This window comes from Balaenoptera ricei, chromosome 6 (genome assembly GCF_028023285.1).
Source record: "Balaenoptera ricei isolate mBalRic1 chromosome 6, mBalRic1.hap2, whole genome shotgun sequence".
Classification (NCBI taxonomy): domain Eukaryota; kingdom Metazoa; phylum Chordata; class Mammalia; order Artiodactyla; family Balaenopteridae; genus Balaenoptera; species Balaenoptera ricei.
In genome coordinates this window covers 121,255,094-121,282,273 of record NC_082644.1, presented here as the reverse complement: position 1 = coordinate 121,282,273, position 27,180 = coordinate 121,255,094, and the positions used below count along the sequence as shown (strand labels likewise).

The 27,180-nt window shown below is 48.7% G+C and overlaps 3 protein-coding genes across 3 annotated transcripts in view; 2 read left to right on the top strand and 1 right to left on the bottom strand.

The window, feature by feature from the left end:
- Nucleotides 1–27,180, top strand: part of RPL7A (ribosomal protein L7a) — a 307,067-nt gene that overhangs the window by 161,312 nt on the left and 118,575 nt on the right. The window lies entirely within an intron of this gene.
- Nucleotides 1,360–3,590, bottom strand: LCN9 (lipocalin 9). Its single transcript, XM_059926624.1, has 7 exons — nucleotides 3,450–3,590; nucleotides 2,961–3,092; nucleotides 2,643–2,716; nucleotides 2,202–2,312; nucleotides 1,845–1,946; nucleotides 1,648–1,695; nucleotides 1,360–1,427 (listed from the first exon to the last, which is right to left on the bottom strand). The coding sequence occupies exons 1-6, from the start codon at nucleotides 3,548–3,550 to the stop codon at nucleotides 1,670–1,672; spliced, it is 546 nt and encodes a 181-aa protein (XP_059782607.1). The 5' UTR covers nucleotides 3,551–3,590; the 3' UTR covers nucleotides 1,360–1,427; nucleotides 1,648–1,669.
- Nucleotides 6,823–17,194, top strand: GLT6D1 (glycosyltransferase 6 domain containing 1). The gene is given in 6 exon segments (XM_059926188.1): nucleotides 6,823–6,953; nucleotides 7,061–7,140; nucleotides 9,572–9,619; nucleotides 15,945–16,082; nucleotides 16,526–16,656; nucleotides 16,659–17,194. Coding segments are annotated over 5 exon segments (927 nt in total). The 5' UTR covers nucleotides 6,823–6,953; nucleotides 7,061–7,066.

Sequence of the window (27,180 nt, the reverse complement as noted above, 5' to 3'; positions counted from 1 at the left end):
CCTCTCTCGTCTTGGAGCACCGGCTCTAGGTGCGCGGGCTCTAGAGCGCAGGCTCAGTAGTTGTGGCGCACGGGCCTAGCTGCTCTGCAGCATGTGGGATCTTCCTGAACCAGGGCTTGAACCCGTGTCCCCTGCATTAGCAGGCGGATTCCTAACCACTGCGCCACCAGGGAAGCCCCATTCTCTCTCTTTTTAACCTTTTTTTTGAGAGAACTGAGGACTCACATGCAGGTGTGAGAACGAATACAGACAGCTCCCGGGTCCCTTCGTCCACTCTCCCCACTGCTGGCCTCCTGCGCGGCTGTGGGGCAGCACCCCACCTGGACGCTGGCGTTGGTACCACCCGCGCTCGTGCAGATCCCTCGACACGGGTGCTGCGGGTGTGAGTGTGTATTTCGTGCCGGGCTCCCGCGTCCGCCGCAGCCCAGATACAGAACCTTCCATCCCCACGAGAACACCCTTCTCCTCTGGCCCCTCCCGCCCCTAGCCCCTGAAATCGCTGCAGTTTTGCCACCTGGAGATTGTTGTGTGAACGGAATCCCACAGGGCAGCCTTGAGACCCATCGCCCTGCCCCTTTCCCGTGGAGCTGTGTCCGCTGCGTGGCGGGACCACACTTTGTTCAGCCGCTCGCCTGCTGGGGGGCACGGGCTGTCGCAGCCGGGGCAGGACACACAGAGTGTGCAGAGGCTTTTGTGTGGACGCGTTTTCACGTCTCGTGGGTGGATGCCCAGTGGACGATCACTTTTAACCCACGAAATAACCATGGGCTGTTGGGAAACACCCCATGTATTCACCAAGACGTGGGGTGAGGGCAGGGGTCACGTGTCTCCGAGAGACGGCTGAGCGGGGAGCGGGGAGAGGCAGGACCTGGTTGGCTACCTTAGGACCCGCCCCCCAAACCTCACAGATGCTCATCAGAGGTGCCCGAGGGCCCCCGCTTCTCAGATGAGGTGCTCTGGAGGGGCAGTCCCTGGGGAAGGAGAGGTGGTCTTATTTGGGGGGGGGCTGGTTCCTGAGGAGGGAGGCCAGCTGGAGAAGGAGCTTGTGTGGGGTGGATGGTGCCCGCCCACCCCCCCACCTAAATACGTCCACGTTCAGATCTCAGCATCTGGAACCGGTGAACAGGACCTTATCTGGAAAAAGATCCTTTGCAGATGGGATTAGGGTGAGGCTATTGAGACGAGGTCATCCTGGATAAACCCGGTGGGCCCTCCACCAACGGCAGGTGTCCTCGCAAGAGACAGAAGACGAGAGACACGGCCACAGAGGAGAAGCCATGTGACCACGGAGCTGAGACTGGGGTGATGCGGCCACAAGCCCGAGGAGCTGGACGCAGCAGGAAGGACCCCCCCCCCCCCCCCGCCGCAGCCTCCAGAGGGAGCTCAGCCCTGCCCACACCTGGATTTCAGACTTCTGGGCTCCAGAACTGCAACAAGAGAATAAAATTCTGTTGTCTGGAGCCCCTGTTTGGGGTCCAGTGTTACGGTCGCCTCAGGACAGGGATACAGGGCATGTTTGCTGAGGCCCCACCACGGAGAACCCCGCGGGCAGGGTGAGGGATAGGCTTGGAGAAGCGGCCTCCCCCCTCCATCGGACTTCCTCTGCCACCCTGGCCGCCCGACCACCCCCCAGCCGCGCTCACGCACCGGAAGGCCTGGGTGGGCTCCTCTACCTCCTGTGCTTTCTACAAGGATCTGGGGAGACAGCCGGCCTCTCAGACGGGGTATCGCGGGGGTCCCCGCCCCGCCCCAGGCCCTGGACTCCCGCCGAGGCCGGGCTGAGGGGACACCCCCTGGAGCTTCTCGCTTGCCCAGGCTGCTGGCTGGAAGGCAGTGAGGCCTACCGTTGTTGCTGAGGTTGACAATATTTCCTGGGCCAAGTCCGTGTGATTTGCAGATTTTTTCAAATCTGTCCAGGAAGCTGGGTTTCAGCTCTGGGAACCGTCCTGAGGACAGAACAGCAGGGGTCAGGATCCCTCACCGGCCATTTGGGACCGTGTGGGGAGGGGACAGCGTGGCGGGTGCCCGGTGGGGCGGCGGAGGCACCTGGGCCCGGCCACACGCGCCCCGAGACACGATGGGCTGTGGGGAGCCTGGCCGTGGGGACCTCGGGGCGTGTCGAGACCCCCTGGGATGGGGCTGTGCTCAGAGTAGGGGCCCCGGGGCCCGGCCCTGCCCTGTCCCGCGGACGGCGGCTGTACCGTAGAGCGCCAGCACTTGCGTCTCCATCCCGTTCCTGAAGTTCCGCAGGCGGAAGGTCACGTACCGCAGGTAGTCGGCCTGCAAGACCTGCAGCCGGTTCTCCCCCAAGTCTGCGTGGAAGCTCTGCTCAGCCTTGCCCAGGCCCCCGCCAGTGCCCGCATCCCCCGGAGGCCACAGGCACGGACCCTTGTGGATGGAGGGGCGGGTGGAGACCCCCGCCGCCCCCGAGGGCCCACCCAGGCTCGCCTCCCCGAGCCCTGGGCTGGCTCTCCCGCCTCCCCAGGGGCCTGGGCAGGGAGTGGGGGGGAACCCATGCCCTTACAGGCCAGGCCCACTCCTCTCACTACGGGGTCAGCAGTCAAGAGGCCTCACAAAATCCCCTAAATCAGAGCTCACTAGGAGTGGGGCCGTCAGACAAGGCAGAACCCGCGTTCACGTACAGGTGATGGTGTATTCTCCGCTCTTGTCCGTTTTATCACAGACCATGGCCATATCCACGCCCTCGGTACGCAACCTGGAAACCAGCAGGGTGATGCCCGCAGCGGGACTCCACCCGAAAGTGGTGTGACCAGCTCCTTCCACCCCTCCAGCCTCGTCCCCACGCCCTCTGCACCCCTACCCCAGCCTCAGCACTCTGCTGCCCCCCACCCAGTGCCCCCAGCCCCGCATGCAGCACCCCCAGATGGCCAGAAGCTGATCCACACGGGTGGGTGGGGGCATCCGTCCTCCCCAGTTCCAGAGAATGTGGGCACACTCACATGAAGTGGAAGCTGAACTTCAGGCCACCATTTTCTAAGCTTTTGATACTCTGCATGAAGACCCTCAGATCCCCGTCTTCTTCTATCCGCCTCATGTCGTCTGCGGCCATGGAAATAGAACACCAGGTCCCAAAACCTGGAGACAGAGGCTGCGGTGGGTGTGGGAACCCATGGGGCATCCTGGACTTCTTCTTGGTGCCTCCCTCCTCGGGCCAGACCCTGGGGGTATGGCTCCCAACCAGGGACCTGTCTGCCCTCCCAGGGACCCCTCTGCCCCCCATGGAACCCCTCTGCCCCCCAAGGGACCCCTTTGCCCTCCCAGGGACCCCTCTGCCCCCCAAGGGACCCCTTTGCCCTCCCGGGGACCCCTCTGCCCTCCAGGCTGCCGTTGCAGCGGGGGGGAGAGCCTCAGGAACAGCAGCGTGTCACAGGTGGAGGCAGGGCAGGTACCCTGCAGCCAAGCCCCCGGGGAAGGCCCAGGACCTCAGCCCCACCTTGGAGATGTCATGGTTTCTCCGCACGATTCTCTGGAGGTTGAAGTCCTGGGCGGAGACCAGGCTCGGCTCCAGGCTCAGCAGGAGCAGTGCCATGCCCTCCGGTGGGTGCCTGCCCTGAGGCCTGCCCCCTCTAACCCCCTTCCTGCGCTGTGGTTTCCGGCCACAGTCTTCCGTGTCCTCCGCACAGGCCGCTGCTTGCTGGGAACACAGCCAAAAGCCGCCGCAGCCACCCCCGCTTCTCACAGTGTCCTCCCTCAGCGACAGCTGGCCCTGGAATCTGCCCGGATGGGGGTCCGGCTGGGTCTGAAGCTGCAAAGGGAAGTGGGGACAGGGAGGCGTCTTGGCCTGAAGCCCCACCGGCTGCAGAGGCGAGTGACGCTGGGGCCTCTCGGAGCTGTAGGACGTGGGCAGCAGAGGACGACGCTGCCCTTGGAGGGGTCCCTCCTGCCCCTTCCAGCCCGGCCCGGCCTGGGAGCTCCTATTTGAGAGCACTGATGTGCCCGGGCAGGCCGGGGCACGCGTGCAGGTCGGGGTCCTGAGCAGAGGTGGGCAAGTCCCGGCTCCCGTTCTGCATCTGGGCACAAGGTGAGCTGCTGGGCGGGGTGCGGGGTGGGGGCTGAGCTGGACCAACCAGGACATCGGACACTAAATCCTTTTTTATCTTTTTAATTTATTTTTTTAAATTTTATTTATTTATTTATTCATTGGCTGCGTTGGGTCTTCGTTGCTGCGCGCGTGCTTTCTCTAGTTGCGGCGAGTGGGGGCTCCTCTTCATTGCGGTGCGCGGGCTTCTCTTTGCGGTGGCTTCTCTTGTTGTGGAGCACGGGCTTTAGGCACGTGGGCTCAGTAGTTGTGGCACGCAGGCTCAGTAGTTGTTATGCACGGGCTTAGCTGCTCCACGGCCTGTGGGATCCTCCCGGACCAGGGATCAAACCCATGTCCCCTGCACTGGCAGGTGGATTCTTAACCACTGCGCCACCAGGGAAGTCCCACTAAATCCTATTTTAAATAACAGACACAGTTTATGTATTGATTGAATATTTTTTTATTGGGCACCTACTATGTCCAGGCACTGGGATTAGAGTGAAGAACCTGGTCTCAGGAGGGCTGTGCTCCAAAGGGGACGCAGGCATTAGACAAACAGAAAATGACAAACGGCCCCCTCCTCCCCCACTTCCTGACCCCACCACTGGCCTTCCCTGTGCCTTGGACGGGCCGAACTTCCTCTGACCAAAACCTCCCTCCTGCTCAGTGGGGTTCCCAGATCAGCCACCTTCAGATCATTCGGTCCCTGTACATCCTGTGCTCTTTGGTCACACCACTCACCCCGGCCTGACCATCAGCCATTGGCAGCTTCTCCCTGTCCTCGGCCACTGTGAGGACAGGGGACAGTGGGAGAGCAGGGAGGGTATGAAGACAGAGCTGGTGCCTTTGGTTCACAAGTGAAATTCCCAGAGATGGGCTGGGAGTTGCTTCTTCACAGAAGCCCTCTTTGCTCACCCAGGTCCCCCAGGACCCCCGTTTGAAGGTCGCAGTCTCTGTCGCAGAGGACAGCTGTGACGTGCCTCCGGGCGTCAGGATTTCTATGACCTCACAGGATGAGCAGGAGTCTTGGTGGTTTGGTGCTGGGGTCACGTGACTGTCTCTGGGATGATGCCTGCTTGAAGGGCCCTCCAGGGCTGCTGGAATGTGCTGGATTCTGTGAGCCCAGGAGAGGAGCACCCTCAGCCCAGCTCCGCCCCAGCGGCCACGGCCTGTCCCCACCACCCTCGCTCCTGTGCCTGCCGGGGTCACCTTCCCATTGAGATGCTGCCATCGATGTTCCACTCCATGAGCGATGACAGACATAGACATGGACACACCTACATGCAAATGCACACACACGTCAACACGCACGCATGCACACTCGTGTGTGTGCACACACGGCCCCATCCCGCACCCTGGATGCTTTAATGCATCCAACAGATCTTATAACACGAAGCGTGTTATTTCTATCATCAGAAAGATGAGTACTTAAAAAACATTCTGAAAAGCAGAAGAAGGGGTTTGCTCTCCTGGGGCGAATCCACTGCCTGGGGGATGACGGAAGAGAGGGCCGTTCTTCTCCATCATATTCATGAACAAACTGCTCAAGACACCTCCCTGCAAGGAAGGGTCAGTCCCTAAGAAGCAAGGAGGGACCACAGAGGAAGTGAGATGCAAAGGAGAATTTAAAATACCCTTTAATTTTTCAAACAGGACAAACTCGCATCGTCCGGCAACCATGAGGAGCCCCGGACAGCAGAGGCGTCATTGTGACCGTGACTTTCCAGGACTTACATCATCAGAGGGTCTGCTGACATCACCACCCACGGAAGGCTAAACGTCGCGCAAGCGCGCCGTGGTGTCTGGCCCGTAACTTTACAAAGACCCAAAGATAGACGCTCGGAAAACGGTCATCCCCGTGGGCCGTCTTGACCGCCTCTTATGTTGCCCCAACTGAGGTGAAGGGCCCCCTCAGAAGGGAGATGGGGAAGTTTGGTGACAGTGGTAGAAGCGGCGCCTGCCTTGGGGGTGTCGTCACTGAGACTCACTGCTGGAGAGACCCCGTGGTACCCCACCCACGTGGCATTGCTAATGCTGTAGGATTCAAGCAGGGGTCAGTGTCACATTGCGGGGCACGAAAACCACCTGGCCAGTGTGGAGGGGTCCAGTGGGAGTACAATGTGAGCGGCCTTTGCCCTGTCCAGTTTTCTAGTAGGAGGTAAAAAGAAACAGGTAGATTACATTTTGTCATATATTTGTACTTAGCCCAGTAGATCCATATAATCAATATAAATTTATTGATTACCTACTTAAGTTCTTTTCTTTCTATGTTTGTCTTCAAAGCCCAATGTGTTTTGTGCACTTGCAGCACATCTGAAGTCAGACCAGCCACCTTTCACGTGCTCAACGGCCACACGTGGCTACTGACCTGGTCAGTGCAAACTAAGGCCGCCTACTCGTTAATCAGGTGCTGGAAATGAAATATCACAGTCTCCATTCTGCTCCACGCACAGTCCTGCAGATGTGTGCACAGAGATCCCATGGAGGATGCATGACATAAGCCTGGGCGTTGGCTGGAGCCAAAGGTTCCATGTTAGAACCTGACGCCTTTCATTCGGATTGTAATCCCTGTTCACAAACGTCTGCCTTGGAGAAGGCCCAGGTGTTCTTAGCCCGCCAGAGTCTTGGGGCAAATGGTGCATCTTGCTATCTCTGCGAGGAGAAAGAAGATGACGTCAACTTTGGGGACAGATTGCATCCTTGTCATGACCTCATTTTGTTGTCACTGCTCTAGGGTGGAGAATCTGCAGCACGTCTTTTACTCAGTCAATGTGGACGTTGACAAGGACCAGGAGGAGTGTCCGAGACTGTGCACTCACTCCCCAAAGGAGTGGCCAGCACCCCAGGAGACTCTAGTGGAACAGAGGTGGCCCTCTCCCCAGAGCTGAGCGTCCCAGGAGCAGACACCTAGGTTGGTGCCCCAGTGTCTCTAAATGAGCCCACGAATCCATGGTTAAGAGGGGGCAGAGGTGTGACTTTCTGCTAATTAAAACGGACTTCTCTCTCCTTCTCCTCTAGGAGACAATGAACTCTAAAAGGAAAATGCTGTTATCGATTCTGTGTCTTTCATCCCTCGTGTTGCTTGAGCGTTATTTCAGGTAAATAGAAAGTATTGATGAATCATGACCTGCGGTGCTTGGCAGGACTGGTCGAAACCTCCAAGTTTTGTCCAAAGGTGTTAATAACACTTTCAAAATTAATCAGATGTTACCTCCCCTCTCTGGGGGGGCCAAGCAGAATATACTTACTTTCATTCTTTCATTTTTAAACTTTCAGCAAGCATTGCTCAAGCCCTGTCTGGGCCCTGGGCTCTGTTCCAGGTGCTGAGGGAACAGCGGTAAAGGACGTGCCTGTCCCCATGGAGCGTCCTGTCCTGTCCTAGGTGGAGAAGGCAGAGCAAACAAACAGAACAGAGGGTCAGGGATAACATATTTTACGTGATTAATGTCAAGAAGAAAAATTAAAGTTAGGTCACAGCACCGGGTTGCTATTTTAGACAAACTGTAAACTGTCACAAAGTTCCATCTTGTGTCTGACATAAACAAGATGACAGTGACCTGCCCTGGCAGCCTGTGTGAGCTGGGGCCACACCTGTGACCTGCTCAATTTCTCATAGAGAAAAATACCAATTCTTCCTTCCTCCATGCCCACACCTCATGGTCTCCTTCAAAAGCAATGCAACCTTCCCAAATGCTATTTGAAAATCAGTCATACCATGAGAGAGAATGTCTTGAAAAATGAAACTTTCACAAAACACAGATCTGATAAAAGGCTTGTAGCCAAAATATGCAAAGAACTCTTAAAACTCAACAATAAAGAAAAGAAAAACTTAATTGAAAAATGGGCACAGTCTGGACAGACATCTCACCCGAGGAGACATAGAGATAACAAACAGGCATCTATAAAGATGCTCGACATCATTTGTCATTAGTTAATTGCAAATTAAAATAGCAACGAGATACCATGACATACCTGTTAGCACAGCCAAATGGTACAGCCACTTTGGAAGACAGTGTGACAGTTTCTTACAAAGCTAAATATGGTCTTTCCAATGATCCAGCAGTGGTGTTCTTAAGTATTATTAATCCAAGTAATTTGAAAACGTATGTCCACAAGCAACCCACACAGGCTTTTATAGCAGCTTTATTCATAATTGCTAAAATCTGGAAGCAACCAAGATGTCCTACAGTAGATGAATGGGAAATAAACTGTGGTCCATCCAGATAAAGGACTATGATTCAGCAATAAAAAGAAATGAGCTATCAAGCCAGGAGAATATACGGAGGAAACTTCACTGCATATTGGTAAGGGAAACAAGCCAATCTGAAAAGACTACCTACTGAGTGATTCCAACTGCATGGCATTCTGGAAAAGGCAAAACTGTGGAGACAGTAAAGGGATCAGGGATTGCCAGAGGTTTGGGGGATGGGAGAGGGGTGGATAGATGAGCACAGATTATTTGGGGGCAGTGGAACTGCTCTGTGTGACACCACAGTGGTGGACCCATGCCACTATGCCTTCAAAACCCATAGAATTTCATAGCACAAAGAGTGAATCTTAACCTAGATAAATTCTACAGTTGCTTAGGAGGTTGAGGGAATCCCAGGAAGGTTTGCTGAGCATGACAAAAATCATCGAACTGTATCAAACATACCTGAAACCTAGGTGCTGATTAGCTTGTGTGTGCCCTGTGTGTGTTAGCGCATTAGCTTGTGTGTGCCCTGTGTGTGTAAGTGCATTAGCTTGTGTGCCGTGTGTGTAATGCATTAGCTTGTGTGTGCCCTGTGTGTGTTAGTGCATTAGCTTGTGTGTGCCCTGTGTGTGTTAGCGCATTAGCTTGTGTGCCCTGTGTGTGTTAGCGCATTAGCTTGTGTGTACCCTGTGTGTGTTAGCGCATTGGCTTGTGTGCCCTGTGTGTGTTAGCGCATTAGCTTGTGTGTATCCTGTGTGTGTTATTGCAAGGACTCTGGTGTTGATCAAGGAGGAGACAGGACTCCGGATGGCGGTCCCATACAACGCGTTTTTCTGGGACACCGGTCTGGCGACAGTGGGGTGGGGGCTCCACCCGGAAGGGGAATGGGGGAGGGGCTGCATTTTGTCTGGACACAGTTCTCTGATCTGCTGTTAGTTTTGTTTTCCTTAATCCTTCCTCCCAACCACATACCCTTTCTTGCCTTCCTTCCTCTGGCCATCCTCTCTTCCCCCCACCCCTCTTTCCTGACCACATTTTCCCTTCCAAACCCAGGTGAGATGTCTCCTCTTCCAGTGGCTTCTCGTGGTCCCCAAACTGGGCTAGACACGCCACGTTCAGCCATATGCCTTGAGCCCTGTCTCTCCCATTGGCATCGACTTCCGGGACTATTTAGGGCCACCTCTCTGCCGCAGGTGCCCCAGGGCCAGGGGCCGGAGCTGCATGTTCACAGTTGTAGGACCAGCACCAAACAGCACCCAGCACACCTCAAGGGCTCCGTAAATATTTGTTGAATGAATGGATTACTCATAATAACTTGGTTTTCCGTTCATACCCAGGAATAGTCAAGTAGAAGAACTTGAGCTCTCAAACTGGTTTAATCCCAGGTAAGATCGAAAGTGTCTGCACATGAACACACACACACACACACACACACACACACACGAACTCAATTTGGAGTGATTAGGTTTTTTCTTTTTTCCTAGTCGCCAAATTATAGGCGTCCTGGGAGGTCTCCAGTAGCTGGAGTTTATACTGACCCACTCTACTTGCTGGAAGCTTCCTGGTTTACTCAGGGAAAGGGCATACCGCTGGGGGCAGCTTAAAAAAGCCACCAATGGCTTCTCTTGATTTTGGCCTCGGCTCCCAGGGGAGGGTCCCATCCTCTGTAGTGGTTAAGCAGTATCTGCTTTCTGGTTATATGCCATCATTTATTAGCCAATTCCTTCTTGGTTTTAGATTGTTTACAGTTTGGGGCTATTGCGAGGAATGTTCCAGGGACTAACCATGTACGTATATATTCTTACATTGTCCTGTGAGTTTATCTGTGGGTAAATTCCCCAAACATAGCCATTAGATCAAAGAAGGCAGATATTAATTTCTTTTACATTATGCCTTTATTTTTATTTTTTGGCCGCACCGTGCGGCACGTGGGATCTTAATTCCCTGATCAGGGATTGAACCCACGGCTCCTGCATTGGAAGCGTGGGGTCTTAACCACTGGACCGCAAGGGAAATACCCAGATATTTAAATTTTTGAGGTAAGTTGCTAAATTTCCTTTTACTAATTGTACCTTTTTACTGTCTTATCTACAGTGGATAAACTAAAGTATCATAAAATTTTTTTTATTCTTAGCAAAATTGCTGGTTAGAATATCCCAATTCAAACTGCATTTTTGTAGTTATTATTGCGTTTTAGCATATTTTAATGTCTATCACTCATTTGTATTTAATCTTCTGTGAATTCCTTTTTCAAACGTATATTTTCTAAATGGACCTCAGGTGCTCAGAATTAGATTAATCATAATCCATGATTCATGACACACTGTCCTCATTGGTTTATGCAAAACCTGCTTGTATTATTGATTTGTTTGTTTGCTTTTGCTTATTTTTCATGAAACAAAAACGATAACCTTCAATGACTCACATCAGCTTTGTGTTGTTCCCTGTCCCTTTGTCCTGCCCCCTCGCCACCCCCCTCACCAACCCCCTCACCTCTAAGATAATCATCATTCTGAATCCTGATTGATCATACTCTTGCTTTCCTTTTTATATAATTTATCTACAAGTATTCTGAAAAAAGTCTATTTTTGAATTTTAGCTCTTTGTAACTTTATAAAGAGGATATCATACTTATGTAATCTTCTGGGGCTTACATTTCCCCTTGATACTCTCTTTCTAATATGCACCTGAATTTGTCACTGTAATTTGTTTTGGGCAGCTGTATAACACCCAGGGTGGAAATATTCCAGCTGACTCATCAGCTGTGCTTCTCCTGGGCGACTGAACCATTTCTGTGCTTTTGCTGTTATAATGCTGCCCCCACCATTTTTATGCCTGCTTCGTGGTACATGTGGGCAAGAGCCTCACTTGAGTGGAAGGGGAGCCACTGGGCGGCTGGGCATTTGCTGTCCAACCTGGAAGATGGTGTCAAATCATTGTCCAAAGCAGGTACCCACCCCAATTTAAATCCCCAAAGGTCTCCTTGCTTTCTGATGTTTGGTGCCACCAATGTGGTGGGCATAAAGTATCTCTTGAGGTATATCACCAAAAATGATGGAGTCCTCACTTCCAGTTATTTTCTCCTCCATAAAACCAATGAGAAAACTGGCAAAAATTGTTATAATCAACTCATTCACTACTCTGGAAATTAACAAAAGGCTTATACCAATCTGGGGAGCATTTGCTCAAGAAAAATAGCTGGTTCTCAGTAAGAAAAGTGAGGTTTGTAGCATTTTAACTTGCCTTGGGCTGATTGCCTCTCTCCAGCTCTACAATGGCCTTGAGTCAGATTCTCCCTCCCTTCCCAGGCTTCATATTTGCTCTTGGTTGTTATGTTTGTTTGTTTAATGACTTTTCTGAACTAATTTTTATAAAATTTATGGCCACTGAAATCTCTGCTCACTTAGGGAGAATCTTATTTACAGAGTTGCCGTATTATATTATTTAAGTTATTTATTTTCAACACAAAACTACCAAACTTGCAAAGAAACAAGACAGTAGGGCCTGTACAAAAGAAAAAAAACAATTAATAGAAATTATACCTGAAGAAGCCCAGGTGTTGGACTTACTAAAGATTTAAATCAGCTATTTTAAATATCAAAGAACTAAAGGAAACCAAAGTATGAGGACAATGTCTTACCAAAGACAATATCAATAAAGATGAAGGAATTATAAAAAAAAGAACCAAATAGAAATTCTGGAGTTAAAAAGTGCAACATCGGAAATAAAAAATTTACTAGAGGAGATCAATGGTAGATTTGAGCAGGCTGAAGAAAGAATCAGTAATCCAAGGAGCTCAACAAATTCCAGTGGGATAAATTAAAAGAGATCCACTACTAGATAGATCATAATAAAAGTGTCAAAAACCAAAAGCAAAGAAAAGATCTTGAAAGTAACAAAAGAGAAGTGATTCAATAAGATTAACCGATGATTTTTTTTTAAATAACTTTTTAATAGCTGCACAGTATTTTTTTTTAATAGTAATCTTTTATTTATTTATTTATTATATTTATTTTTGGCTGTGTTGGGTCTTCGTTTCTGTGTGAGGGCTTCCTCTAGTTGCGGCAAGTGGGGGCCACTCTTCATCGCGGTGCGCGGGCCTCTTCACTATCGCGGCCTCTCTTGTTGCGGAGCACAGGCTCCAGACGCGCAGGCTCAGTAGTTGTGGCTCACGGGCCTAGTTGCTCCGTGGCATGTGGGATCTTCCCAGACCAGGGCTCGAACCCGTGTCCCCTGCATTAGCAGGCAGATTCTAAACCACTGCGCCATCAGGGAAGCCCTAACTGATGATTTTTAATCAGACACCACGGAGGCTAGAAAGCACTGGACAAAATATTTTAAATGCTGGAAGAAAAAAAACCCTGTCAACTAAGAATTCTATATCAGAAAAAATATCCTTCATAAAAAGGGGGGTGGTTAAGAATCCACCTGCCAATGCAGGGGACACGGGTTCGAGCCCTGATCTGGGAAGATCCCACATGCCATGGAGCAACTAATATTATTGATAATCCCACATGCCATGGAGCAACTAATTTTATTGATAATAAAAACACAATATACCAGAACTTTTGGGATGCAGTGATATCAGTGCTTATAGCAAAATTTATAGCTGTAAATGCCTACATTAAGAAATAAGAAAGATCTCAAGTTCATAAACTAACTTTACACATTAAGGAAAAAGAAAATGAAGAACAAATTAAATTACAGCAAGCAGAAGAAAAAATGACAAAAATTAAAGAGTAAATAAATGAAACAAAGAGTGGAATAATAGAGAAAAATCAATGAAACCAAAATTGGTTCTTTGAAAATAGTAACAAAATTGACAAACCTCTAACTAGAATTACCAAATAAAAAGAGAGAAGACTCAAATTACTAATGTCAGGAGTGAAAGAAGGAACATTACCAACAACCTTCAGAAATAATTATGATTATAAGGGAATAATATGAGCAATTATATGCTAACTAACTAGATAACCTAGATGAAATGGAGAAATTCTTTGAAAGACATAAACCCTTAGAGATTCCTAGAAAGACTCAAGAAGAAAGGAAAAATTTGAATAGGTCTCTAACATGTAAAGAGATTGAATTAATAATAAAACATTTTCCGTGAAGAAAAACCCAGGACCAGAAGACTGCATTGGCAAATTCTACCAAATGTTTAAAGAAGAATTAATGCTAATCCTTCACAACCTATTCCAAAAATTAGAAGAGGATTCATCCTAGGAGACCAGCATCACCCTGATGCCAAAACCAGACAAAGGCATCACAGGAAAACTACAGACCAATATCTTATATGATATAGATGCAAAAAATTTCAACAAAATACTAGAAAACCAAATCTAGTAGCACACTAAAAGGATTATACAGCACAAACTAGTGGGATTTATTCCAGGAATGCAAGGTTGATTCAACATAGAAAAATGAATCAATGTAATACACCATATTAATAGAATAAAAATGAAAACCACATGATCATTTCAATATATGCAGAAAAGTTGTTTGACAAAATCCATCGTCCCTTCATAATATAAACATTCAACAAACTAGGAATGGAAGGGAACTTTTTCAACCTGGTAAACCAAAAACATAGCAGCAACAACAAAAATAGGTAAAATGGACTTTATCAAAGCTAAAGACTTTTGTGAATCAAAAGCCACTGTCAAGAAGGTAATAAGACAACGCACAGAATGGGAAAATATTTGCAAATTATGTGTCTGGTAAGGGTCTAGTATCAGGAATATATAAAGAACTTGTACAATTAAACAACAAAAAGACAAATAACAGGGAGAAAAAATAGGCAAAGGATCTGAATAGACATTTCTCCAAAGAACATATACAAATAGCTTATAAGCACATGAAACAATGCTCAACATCATTAGTTGTCAGGGGAACGCACATCAGGATTGGGATGGAATACCACTTCTCACGCTATAATGTGTAAAGATTGTAGGATGACTAGAATCAGAGAGTCAGATCACAAAAAGTGTTGGTGAGGGTGTGGGGAAACTTGAACTCTTATGAACTACTGGTGGGAATGTAAGATTGTGTAGCTGCCGTGCAGAACTTTTTAAGGCAGTTCCTTAAAAAATCAGCCAGAGAATTACAATATGACCCAGAGATTCCACCTCTAGGTATATACCCAAGAGAATTAAAAACACATCTTCACAGAAACATCTGTATACAAATGTTCACAGCAGTATTATTCATAATAGCCAAAAATGTAAACAACTAAAATGTCCATCCACCAGTGAATGGATAAACAAAATCTATACAATGGAATATTATTCAGCCATAAAAGGAATGAAGTACTGATTCATGCTACAACATAGATAACCCTTGAAAACATGCTAAATGAAAGAAGTCAGACACAGAAGACCACACATGGTATGATTCCTTTATATGAAATGTCCAGGACAGGCAAATCTACAGAGACAGAAAGTAGATTAGTTGTTGCCGCAGTTTGCAGTGAGGGGGGAATGGAGAGCAATGTTAATGGGTACGGTGGTACAGCAAAGTATTTTATTTTCTTGGGATTAACTCTAAATAGCATTGTGTTTTAAATTTCAGTTTTTCCATGTTCACTGTTAGTATATAGAAATGAGACTAATTTTTGTGTGTGTGCTGATCTTGTATCCTGGAACCTTGCTGAATTCATTTATTAGTTCTAGGAGATTATTTGTAGATTCCTTAGGATTTTCTATGTAGACAATCAAGTCATTTGCAAATAGGGACAGCATTATATTTTCCTTCCAGTCTGATGCCTTTATTTCTTTTTCTTGCCTTGTTGCAGTGACTACAACTTCCATTACTCTGCTAAATAAGAGTTGGTGAGGGTGGACATTCCTTCCTTGTTCCCCGTCTTAGCTAGAAAGCATCTAGTCTTTCACCATTATGTATGATGTTAGCTATAGGATTTTTGTAGATGTTCTTTATCAAATTAAGGTAATTCCCTTCTATCTCTGTTTTTCTGAGACTTTATCTTTCTTCTTTTTTTTAATCATGAATGGGTGTGTCAATTGATAACAACATTTGATGGTTCTCCTTTAGCTTCTTGTATGGTAGGTTGCACTGAGTGATTTTCAAATGTTGAACCAGCTCTGCATATTTTAAATCCTGTTGTTGTTTTGTCATTATTGAAAGCAAATCTAATGTCTCTCTCCATTTTTGGACTCATCTTTTTCTGTTGGACTTCACTGATGGACTTAAAGCATATAGGAGAAGGTAAAAAGAAAGCACCCTCTAGATCTTCTGGGAAAAGGAGCAGGAGAGAGAAAAAGAAGGATGGAAAATAAAGGACACGTGGGGAAGCAGCAGCACCGCGTCTACAGTGCTGGCTTCAGGCAATAATCAGGGAAGTTCTGACTCCGGGCGGCCCATGTTTAAGCTGCAGTGAGAGCACAAAATCAGCCCCTGGGCTAAAAAGGCAGGTGGTGTGATGAAAGCAGGAACTGGCTGCCTCTTGCATCCTGACCCACACGTGTCCACTGTGTGGAATTAGGCAACCCACCCAGCCTCGGTGCCTCTGTTTCCCCACATGAAGGGCAGGGACCATGACGTGCCCACTACACAGGGCACTGCACAGACCACAGGAGCCACGGTGTCTGGCACTTGGAAAGGGACTCTGTAAGCATTAGCTGTTCTCGCTGGAGCAGCTTCTGCTGCTGTCATGGTACAGGTACCTGCTTCACTAGCTTCTTGTTTGTTCAGCAGAAAACGCCCTGATGTGATCACGGCCACAAACTGCCTTGCTCCTATTGTCTGGGAAGGCTCTTTCAGTAGACAGGTGCTGGAAAAACACTATAGAAAGAAGAACCTCACCCTGGGCTTGGCTGTCTTTGCTATTGGCAGGTAGGGGCTGCCAGCCTGTGCCATTTTTTATTTTGGAAAAATGCACACGAATATCCATGGACTTCCCACCTCCAAAGGGCCACTCATCATTCCCTGTAAACCATTGTTTCCGGACGTCCTGTGCAAAATGGGACGTGGTTATTTTCTCCTTCCTTAGCTGGTCGTTAACACCACTTGGCTGTCCTTTCACTAATGCCCAGTTAGCGCTCGTGCTCTCTTTCCAACGGCTGTTCCAAAACTTTAGAGGCTTTTTTCAGACTCCCAGGCCCACTACCTCCTCCTTCTGTAACCACTGCGGCTGAAATGCAGACCCAACCTCACTGCCCTCGTCCCCTGGGAATTCTGCAGCTTCAATGCCTCCCATGTGGGTGGCGTTTGTTGATGTTCTCCCGAAAATAATTTGGGAAATCGAGTATCTTCCTCTTTGCGCGTGTGTTTTGCAGGTTTTCAGATCAGTACCTGGAACTGTTCTTACGCTCGGCGGATAAGTACTTCATGACCGGCTACAGAGTGGTCTTCTACATCATGCTGGACACCCTCAGCAGGCTGCCCCAGCTCAAGCGGGGGCCCCTCCGAAGTTCAGAGTGTTTACCGTCACAGAGGACAGCTGGCCGGACGACGTCCACCTGATGCGTATGAAGAGCTTGGGCAAGCACATCGTCCAGGACATCCAGGGCGAAGTCGACTTCCTCTTCAGTATGACCATCACCCAGATCTTGCAGAACGACGTCGGGGTGGAGGTCCTGGGCACGTCTGTGGCTCAGCTCCACGCCTGGTGGTACTTTAAGAACCCCGGGAGTTTCCCCTACGAGAGGAGGCCCAAGTCAGCAGCTTGCATTCCGTTTGGCCAGGGCGATGTCTATTACGACGGCGCGTTCGTGGGCGGCACGCCCCTCGAGATCCTAAACCTCGTTGAGGAGTACCTGAAAAGTGTCATTCATGACCTCAAACTCGGGCTGAACAGCACCTATGAAAAATACCTCAACAAATACTTTTTCCTCTGGAAGCCCACCAAGCTGTTATCCCCAGAATACAACTGGGACGCTGAGTTTTACCCGCCGCCCCAGGTTCAGTACGTCAAGGTGGCCCAGCAGTCCAAAAGGAGATTTTGACTCGCCGGGGACCTCAGGTACCACCAGCGACAGTTCCTTAGAATGTGAGATGACTTGAAACATTCCAGGTTTCAGAGACATAGACATATACACTCATCCACGAGAAATTTTTCCCCCTGCAGTGTTGAACCATCCAATTTGACCAATGCAGGATAAAGAATAAAAGGATGCTTATTTAATGCTTAATACACAGTGATGCCAATATCTATGTATTATAGATAACCCAGAACTAATTTTGGAGGCATAAAATGAAATTTTTTTAATGCAGAAAGACTCTAGTTCAGGAAAAAAAAAATATATATATATATATACACACACACACAAAAGGGCAAAGGATTACACGTCGAGGAAAAAGCGAAACGTCCATCACTCACAAGTCGGTGGGGTGCTTCTCAGGCTGGGGATGTACGTTGCTGTGTTTAAACACCCCAAACTGTCTCACCCTGACCAGCATGTGATTGGATGTATGTGAACTAGAGACTTTCTATCAAATACCTGTCTTTCTTTTATTGTTACAAAGAGAGATGTCAAGTTCATTTTTTTTAAATCTATAGGCATTTTATTTTACTTATTTTTTTAAAAGACATGGGCGGAGCTCAGTGGTGGAGGCAGATGTCTGCCAGGTGCAGTGAGGGATGGAAAGCAGGACCATGTCCTCAGGCAGCTGCAGTACAGCAGGGAGACGCGACTCTTGGTGGCATTTCTTTTGCAAGTCGAAAGGGCTCGAAGTGGGCAGCTTGGAGCACCACGTGGCTCCGGATGGGGAGCCGTCCCCCACGGGGGGCTTAATTGGCTAGGAGTTGTTTGTTCTTGGCAGTGAGGGGTTACAGAGTGCGTGTGAGGGCTGGAGGGTCCCAAGTCATAAGAAGGCACTCTTCTTAATTAACCCTCTTTCATGGGAGAAAAAGCAGGTTTAGTGTTATGGCCCGAATTGCGTTCCCCCAAAGTCATGTGGGGAGTCCTAATCCCCAGGACCTCAGACCATGACTGCATTTGGAGATAAGCTTTAACGAGGTGATTAAGGTAAAATGAGGTCACTAGGATGGGCCCCGTCCAATAGGACCAGTGACCCTACAAGAGAGATTAGGACATAGACACGCACAGAGGGAAGTTGAAGTGAGGACATAAAGAAGACGGCTGTCTACACGCCAAGCAGAGAGGCCTCAGGAGGGACCAGCTCCTTGATCTCAGACTTCCAGCCCCCAGAGCTGGGAGAAGTCCACTTCTGTTGTTTAAGCCGCCTGGTCTGCGGCACTTTGCTATGGTGTTCCCAGCAAACTAATACAGTAGGCGTTGCAAAAGTCACGTCAATTGAAACACTAAAATGGTAAGGAGATTGACGGTCACTTCATGGAGTAGAAGCCAGAGGCCAAGGAAACTTAGGTGGTATGAGGAGCCCACTAGCTGATGATCAGACCTGGAGCAAGAACCAGTATCTGTCCGTCGTGTTACGTCTGCCACCTCCTCCTATGACACCAGTCATCCTCGAGAGTCCCCTAAAAAACACACTTGTCAAGGTGTAGCTCATTCTACTTTTTCCTTCCCAGCTGTCGCCTTTGACTAAATCACGATGCTATTTTCAGTGACTCATTCTTTCTTGCGTGTCACAGAGTAGCTCTCGATTTTAAAAAATCTGTAAAAGTTTCAAACCAGAGAAAGATACTCCGTTAGCCACAGGCCCTGCCTCTACAGTGATCAGTATCAGGTATCCTAGGTCAGACCTGGAGAGAGGAGGGTATGATTTAGATACTGCACTGAAACAAACAAACAAAAACTAACTTTTTTTTCCTGACAATTTATGGACAAGGCTAGGGGACTTACTGAGAAGGGTTCTAAATTTCTACCTTGAAAAATATTGTGGGATCAGTATAAAACACAGTAAATTCCTTGATAACGTAAAGTTATTAACGTCTAGAATTTCTAGGTCCAAGAACAAACTTGTTTAAAAGACTTACACAAACAGGTCACCCCTGAATGGCCTTTCCAATTTCCAACCCTCCTAGCAAAAGTGTGCTTCCCCACACAGTGGGTGCTAATTGAGTTTAAAATTTTTTTAATTTCGCCAATTTGATAAGCAAAAATAGCATCTTTTTTCTTGGATTGCTTAGGATGACGAACCCTCTTTTAAACTATAGTTGTCAGCCGTGTGATTCATGTGTGCACGAATGACCAATTTCTGTCTTGTGCTCATTTTTCTAACATGGTGTTCCTTTTCATCATTCAATGAATTTTGAGATATATATTCATAGATGTGATGTAAATCCTTTATCAAATTTGTTGAAAATATGAATTTCAAGTTGTCATTCGTATTCCAGTTTTGTTGATGGTGCTTTTGGTGTACCAAAGTTTAAGGTTTTCGTAATTACCATCTTTTCCCTTGATGTTTGTATCCATAGTGTAGGCATCTCATCCCCAAGTTATAGATATTATAGAACTTTCAAGGTTTCTTTTCATTCGGAATTAATCAGGAATTAATTTTAAGATAATGTACAGAGTTAGATATCTAACCTTATTTTTTCCTCAAAATATCTTGGCCATTTCCCCCACACTACTTGTTGAATAAATAATGCTTTTTAAGGTGCGCTATTTGTATAATATATTAAGTTATTATGCTTACTTGGGTTCATTTCTTGACTTTATATCCAGTTTTACTGATTCTTCTTTCTGTCAGTGAACTAATGCCACACAATTTTAATCATTGTAGTTTCATATTATTTATGGTAGAATGGTAGATCAATTTGCATTACTCTTCTCTCTAAAATATTTCAAAATTTTATTCCTTCACGTGGATTTTAGATTCAGGTTTGCAATTTGGAGGAAATATCTCATTGGCATGTTGATTAAATTGCTTGAGCTGTATAGGTTAACTTAAGATTATTAAGTATTTGTGATATTGAAGACTTTGTAGGAATATCACACATCTATTTATTCAAGTCATTTTTTTCAGTGTCCCAGAGTGAGGATTTTTTTTTTTTAATGTGATTTTAACGTGTTCCTTATATTTTTCTTATAAGGGTTGCTGGTTCACAGGAAAGCTACCATGCTTTGAGCATCTGTTCACCCCCAGCTTTTTTTTTTTTTTCTTTTTGGCCGCGCTGCGTGGCATGCGGGATCTTAGTTCCCTGACCAGGGGTGGAATCCGTGCCCCCTGCAGTGGAAGGCGGAGTCCTAACCCCTGGACCGCCAGGGAATCCCACACCCTCAGCTTCTGCGTGAAAAGCAGGTGGTGTCCGCACAGGTGGCCGGTGGGTTTACTGCCATTGTGCTGGCCTCACGCGGTGGCCATGGTGCGACCTGCACTGCTGAGCTGTGGCCTCCTGGGAGGCCTTGCTCTTGCCGAGGGCATTTCTGGGGCAGGATCTGGTCACACCTGTCTCTGGCATTTCCAGACGGTTAGTACTGAGGTTAGACCCAGTTTCCGAAGAGCCGGCCCTGCTGGTGGGTGGCCCCTGGCTCAGCCAGGGTGAGGTGGGGAGCTTCTATCCAGGTACTGCCTTGCAGGTACCTGGAGAGGAGAGGGCGGGGGCCTGTCTCAGCTCACCTGTCACACAGGTGCCCCGGCCTGGCTTCACCTGGCTCTTCTGGGGAGCGTGGGCTGGCGCTGTGGTCACTCAGCACCCCTCTGGCCTGGGCGGGGATGGCTGCGTTGGCTCACGGAGCCCAGAGTGGGATTGGGGTGCAGGCAGGTCAGGGCGGTGCCAGCCTGACCCTTCCCAGAGTCGCCATCCCTGAAGGACCCCGAAGGTGGCTCCATCCGCCGGACTGCAGTGCTGTGTGCGCACTACAGGGGGAGGTCGGGGGACCACCTGCCACCCCCTCCCAACACCCAGAGTGTTTTCCAGCCCGTGGGCCAGGCTGGGAGAGGCTGTGGGCCCCTTAGTTGTTGGTTGGCAGGACCTGGAGACCCACAGAGAGGGAGGGGCCGGGCTCCGGGTTGGATGGCCTTCCTGGGGTGGCAGAGGGGTTCGGAAGGCACCTGGGTGAGCCAGGAGGCAGGTGGAGGGGAGGGGGGAGCAAGGCGAGGACAGCGGGGCAGGAGGGACCCGGCAGGAAAGCTCAGGGGGTGGACCCGAGCTAAACTTCCGGTGGCGGGCACTGGGCTGTGGAGGGAAGAGAACAAGGTCAGATTCTAGGGCCTTCATCCATTCGTTCTGAAGACGACCAATCAATCAAAAACACGGCGCATAGCCACTGGGACCACCTTGCCTTCTGCTGTCCATCCTGCCGTGGACGCCCTGTCCCAGGATGACCCATAAGACCCCACAACCGCCCCCCGTCCCTTCCCCCTCCCTGTATTCTTGCCACATGCCCCCGTGTTCCCTCCTCCAGGCAGCCTCCCTGCCTGCACTTCCCTGTTCTAGGCTCCTCTCTTCCCCGCAGCATTGTCTCCAATAACTTAGCGACTGAACTGCAGTGGCCCCAGGTAACTTGCACCGGGCTGAAGAACGTCTGTCTTGTTTTTTGTGCATCCAGAACTCCCAGAACAGGGCCTGGCCCTCCTGTTTGTTGATGGACTGAATGATGCACGGGGGAGGGGGTGCCAGGGAGAGGCCAGTACCGCCCACTGCCTCCTCCCGGCTGTGTGACCTCGGCCTTGTTTCTGAACCTCTCTGAGCCTCTGTGTCCACATCCGCAGGATGGAGATGGTGATCGTGCCCACCCACCGAGTTACAGGGACTTCATGAGATCTGGCAGGTGAGGCACCCGTCAACGACCTGACCGTATAGGGCGCCTGGCAGAGGCTGGCCAGGTCCTTAGTTGCTCTGGTCCTCAGGTGGTTATTGCTAGCTGTGGGGCACTCCCCACCTCCTCCCAGCCCCGCCCTCAGGGGCGCAGGGGAGACTACTGGAGGGCACACTCACCGGCAAGGTTGAAGGCGGGGGCTTCCTGTAGCTGGAACCTGGAAATGTATTCAAGATACTGCCCCAGCCACTGGGGGTCCTCTAGCATTCTTCTGGCTGAAACCAGAGGGGCCGGTGCTTGGGCTTTTCTCGGACAAGATCCCTCCTCCCAGCTCCCTGCCCGGCCCTGCGGTTGCTGCAGTGGCCGCGTCCTCTCGGAAGCAGGTCCACTCTCCGCATGGCAGGCACAGCCCTCCTTGAAAGGCTACGTCAGGCCTGTCCCCTCTGGTGAGGCCCCCAGAGGGTCCCCCAGCCCCCCAAGCCAGGCCAGTCTGCAGGACCACGGGCCCCCTGCCCGGCCCAGCCTCCCCGTCCACTCCGTCCCCGGGGTCCCGTCTTCTCCCCGAGGCACTTCCATTTTCTAAGCCCAACGTGACTCCGTGACGTCCACGTTCGTGGCCGCTCTGTCCTGCTCAGGACAGTGGGCGTGGAAGATGTTGCCCCGCCCACCAGCCTAGTGCCGGCTCAGGCTCTCCGGCAGGGGGATGTTGGGGGCACCCCCGGCTGGGGTCCCTGCATTCCCCCAGGCTCTCGGCCCCCTGGGCTTGGGAGGGACACCCAGCTATGGGAGGGGGCTGGCCCACAGGGTGCCGGGCTGGGGCTGGAGGGCTGGAGTGAGGAACTGGGGGCCCCCAGCCTGGGAAAGAAGTGGTCCACTTCCCCGCCACCCTCTCGCCTTCTCCCGGACTTCCTTCAGCTCCTCTGTATCCGGTCCAGGCGCTGTCCATCGTGGGCCCCACGCGCGTTGACTGAGTCCGGGGAGGGTGAGGGACATCCTGGAACTGCCCCGGCCCAGTACAGCAATGGGTGAGGTGCAGGCGGGTCAGACAGGGCAGGAGTGACTCTGAGCCCCTCCTCACCCCCAGGTCCGGCCCCCCCCGTTGTCCCAGCAGTGACACCACCAGGGCTCGGGCAGGCCCCTGGGGCCCCTCTCCCCAGTGTCTTAACGCTGGCCTCAGGGCTGAACTGCAGCTTTCCCTGGCAGCACAGGAGTGCGGAGACCCTGCTCCTGCCTGGGGAAATGGATGCGCCTCCCCGGCCCCTCCCTTCCTGCCCCGCGCCACTCCTGCCCCGCGCCACTCCTGTCCCGCCCGCCACTCCTGTCCCCGCGCCACTCCTGCCCCGCGCCACTCCTGCCCGCGCCACTCCTGCCCGCCTGCCCCGAGTGCCGCCTCCACGCGACACTTGCATCCACGTCCTCGTCCCAGGGCTGAGCTGCGTGGTTATCTCCCGGGCGACAAAGCCTGGCTGCACCGGCACTTCTTCCGGAGTCTTCTGGGCCCCGGCCAGGCCCAGGCTGAGGGTCGGCAGCGGGAGGGGCCCTCTCTCCAGGGCCATGACCCCAGGCCCCCAGAGGGAGGAGAGGCCTGGCAGCCGGCGCCCTTTCTTCGTTTCCATCCTCCAGCAGCCACTTGCTGCCCACCCAGCTGTCCCAGCCCGACTCCCAGCCACTGAGGCCTGGGGAAGAGGCAGCCCCTTGCTCCAGGTGTTCAGAAGTTGCAGCATTTAAGGCACAAAAGAGACCTCAATTTTTTTTTAAGATAGTGAGCCGTGAAAAGTGCTACCGCAGGGCTGTCTGCAGGAGTAGGGGTCAGGGGGTACGGGCGTTCTAGAGTGCGAGGGGTGTTCCACAGTCACGGCCCCCCCATCCCCCACAGGCAGGGAAGCTCAGCTGCCAGATTTCTATGGGAGCAGCTTTGGTGATTAGGTGGGAAGCAGACAGTAAGAGAATCCAGAATCTCCAAGGTGCTACATGCTGGGTCGTGATTTGGAGAAATAGGGTTTCTTCCTATGAAGAAGAAGAGAGCGGCAAGGAGGGGCCACTGTTTGCTGGGAGCCTTGCCTGAACACAGAGGGGCTGGCCAAGGTAGCACTGAGCTTGGGAGGATGCCAGGGTCTGAGCGAGCCTCATCTTGTACACAAATTAGGAGGCTTTAGCATGGTTTTAGGATGCCCCGGTCCAGACGACTGCACGTCAGTTGGGCGTATTTGTGTGAGTCTATTTCTGGGTTCTCTACTCTGTTCCACGGATTTATGGTTCTTCTGCAAATACCACTGTCTTGATTACTGTAGCTATATACGATTTGAAACTTGTTAGACTGGTTCTTCCCATTTTATTCTTTTTATTTTAGCTATTCTATATTCTAGTTCCTTTGTCTTTCCCTATAAATCTTAGAATAATCTTATCTATATAGGCCTACAAAAAAGCTTGCTGGGATTTGGATAGGAATTGCATTAAACCTGCATATCAATTTGAGGAGAATTAACATCTTTGTTCAGTCTTTCAGTCCATGAACACGGTCTCTCCATTTATTTAAATCTTCCTCGATTTTTTTTAATCAGCATTGCATCATTTTCAGCCTTCAGATCCTGTATGTTTCATTAGATTTACATCTCCAAGTATTCCACTTTTTTTTTTGAGTGATTATAAATAGTATTGTATTTTTAATTTTCACGTCCACATGTCCATTGCTAGCATGTAGAGATACAAGTGATTTTTGTATGTTTATCATGTATCCTGCCACCTTGTGAACTCACTTATTAGTTCTAGGAGGTTTTTGTTTTTGTTTTTAGATTCCTTGAGATTTTCTACATAGACACGCATGTCATCTGCAGATAGAGGTGCTTTTATGTCTTCCTTTCAGTTCTGAATGCCTTTTATTACCTTTTCTTGCCTTGTTGCACTGCTACAACTTCCTGCACTAAGATGAGTAAGAGGGGTGAGAGGAACATTATTCCCACGCTCTGGATCATTTGTCATTCATCACTGATGAAAGGTTCATCATTCCCCATTAAGTGCAACGTTAATTCTAAGTTTTTTGTAGATGGCGTTATCAAGTTGAAAAAACTCCCTCTATTCCATTTTTCTGTTTTTTTAAAATCATGAATGGGTGTTGAATTTTGTCAAATGCTTTTTCTTGCGTCCCTGGAATAAACCCTACTTGATTATAGTGTATAATTCTTTTTGTATATTGCTGAAATCTATTTGCTGATATTTTGTTAAGGATCGTTGAAGCTATATTGATGAAAAACATTAGTCTGTAGTTTTTCTTTTAAAAAAAAGTCATCGTATGGTTTTGGTATCCATTTTACCAATATACTAATATTTGGTATACCAAATACCAATAATATTTTGGTAATATTAGCTTCATAAAATGAAGGGAAGTATTTCCTACTCTTCTATTTTCTGTAAGAGATCGTATAGCATTCATGGTAAATCTTTAAACATTTGGTGTAATTCTCCTGCGAAACAATCTAGGCCTGGAAATGTCTTTTGGGGAGTTCTATTTTCTTAATAGTTGTAGGGCTATTTAAGTTATCTAGCTCATATTGGATGAGTCCTGGTAGTTTGTACCTTTTAAAGGAATCGGTCCATTTCATCTAAGTTGTCAAATTACTGTATACAGAGTTGTTCATAGAATTCCCTTATTATCTTTTTGATGTCTGTAGGGTCTGTAGTGATAGCCCCTCTTTCATTCCTGATATTAATATTTTGTGCCTTCTCTCTTTTTTGCTTTCTCAGTCATATTACAGGTTTCCTTTCCAATGTTTATGCCTTTTTTCCTTTTTTTTTTTTTTCCTTTTTTGGCCATGTCAAATGGCATGCGGGATCTTAGTTCTCCGACCAGGGATCGACACCCCCCCCTGCCGCAGTGAAAGCATGGAGTCTTAACCACTGGACCACCAGGGAATTTCCCCCCCCCCCCCCCGCGCCCACCTTTTTTTTTGTCTTACTGCACTAAGACTTTCAGTATGATGTTGAGTAGGAATGCTGGAAGAGGGAACCTTGCCTTGCTCTCAGTCTTAGGGGAAGGCATTCAGTGTCTCACCATTAAGTATGATGTTAGCTGGTTAAAAAAATTTTTTTAATTACCAGTTTAGGAATGTTCCCTTCTATTTCTAGGTAGGATTGTACTTTCTGGCTCCATTCTAGTTGAGTGACAACTCTGGCTGACAGGTTGAGAAGGGAGGTGGTGTGTGTACCTTCCAGGATAGAGCACTGGATGGATGGCTCGGCCCTCTGGATGTCCACATTTCCCCTCTGGCATGGTGACCAGCAACCTCATGGGTGATGGCTGTTTGATCACCTGGATCCTTGAGTGACCACGAGATGCAGATGCCCCTGCCAACCTGCAAAGGAGATTTCTCATATACAAGACATAAATCTTTGATGTTTTGAGCCACTGAGATTTTAGGGTTGTTCATTAATGCAGCAAAGCCAGCTTGTGTTGAAAGACCCTCCTGAGGCATAAAGGATTTGCCTCGTGAATGGGATATGATGTTTTTAAAATATTTATTTTAAAATCAATTAATGGTGCTTATATGGGTGTTCCTCTCTTAATCTGTTAACAAATTTATTATATATTGTCTAATGTGGAAACATCCTTGATTTTCTGGCTTAAATCACGATGTACTGAATACATTGTTGGATTTGACCTGTTAATAAATTATTTGGATATTTGTATCTTTATTCCAAAATGTGATAGCTCTGCTCTTTTTTTGTCTCCTGCATCATCCCATCCAGCTTTGTTAGAGGACAGTCCAGACTCCCCATCTCTCTGTGCCCTGGAACAGACCGTATGAACCAGGATCCATCTGACGGTGGTTTGCTGGTTCTCATCCATAGACTGAGAAGATCTGGAACTGGAACTGTTCTTTATTTTCTAGAGTTATTGTTCTTTCAGAGTTTTCTTTTTTAGCCAATATTGGTATTTAATATTTTTCTAGAAATGTATCCACTTTATCTATATTTTCAAAACTTTAATATTATACATAAATTGTTATTATATGTAACTATACATATAGTAATATGTGTGTATATTATGTTATACGTCAGTTCTTATTATTTAAAAATCCCCGTTTCTGTTGCTATATACCCCCTTTCCATTTGTGATGCTCAAAAGTGATTGCAGAACAAGTGTCCTCCAAGGGTGACCTCTTTTGTCCAGCTCCTCTATCCAGGGGAAATCTCTCTATTGCATTTTAGCACAGAAAAGATCAATGCATTTTTGGCATGTGAAGTTTGATATCAATAGTCTTACTAGTAGCAATTACCTTTATGTTCCTGAAAGCTGGTCATGAGGG

Bases quoted from the DNA above. Each gene is read 5' to 3' on its own strand.
- LCN9 (XM_059926624.1), bottom strand. From the start codon at position 3,550: ATGGCACTGCTCCTGCTGAGCCTGGAGCCGAGCCTGGTCTCCGCCCAG. The intron at 3,093-3,449 runs GCTGAGGTCCTG...GTCTCCAGGTTT, and splicing joins CATGACATCTCCAAGGTGGG to TGGGACCTGGTGTTCTATTT. The intron at 1,696-1,844 runs GTAGGCCTCACT...CTGTCTCCCCAG, and splicing joins TGTCAACCTCAGCAACAACG to ATCCTTGTAGAAAGCACAGG.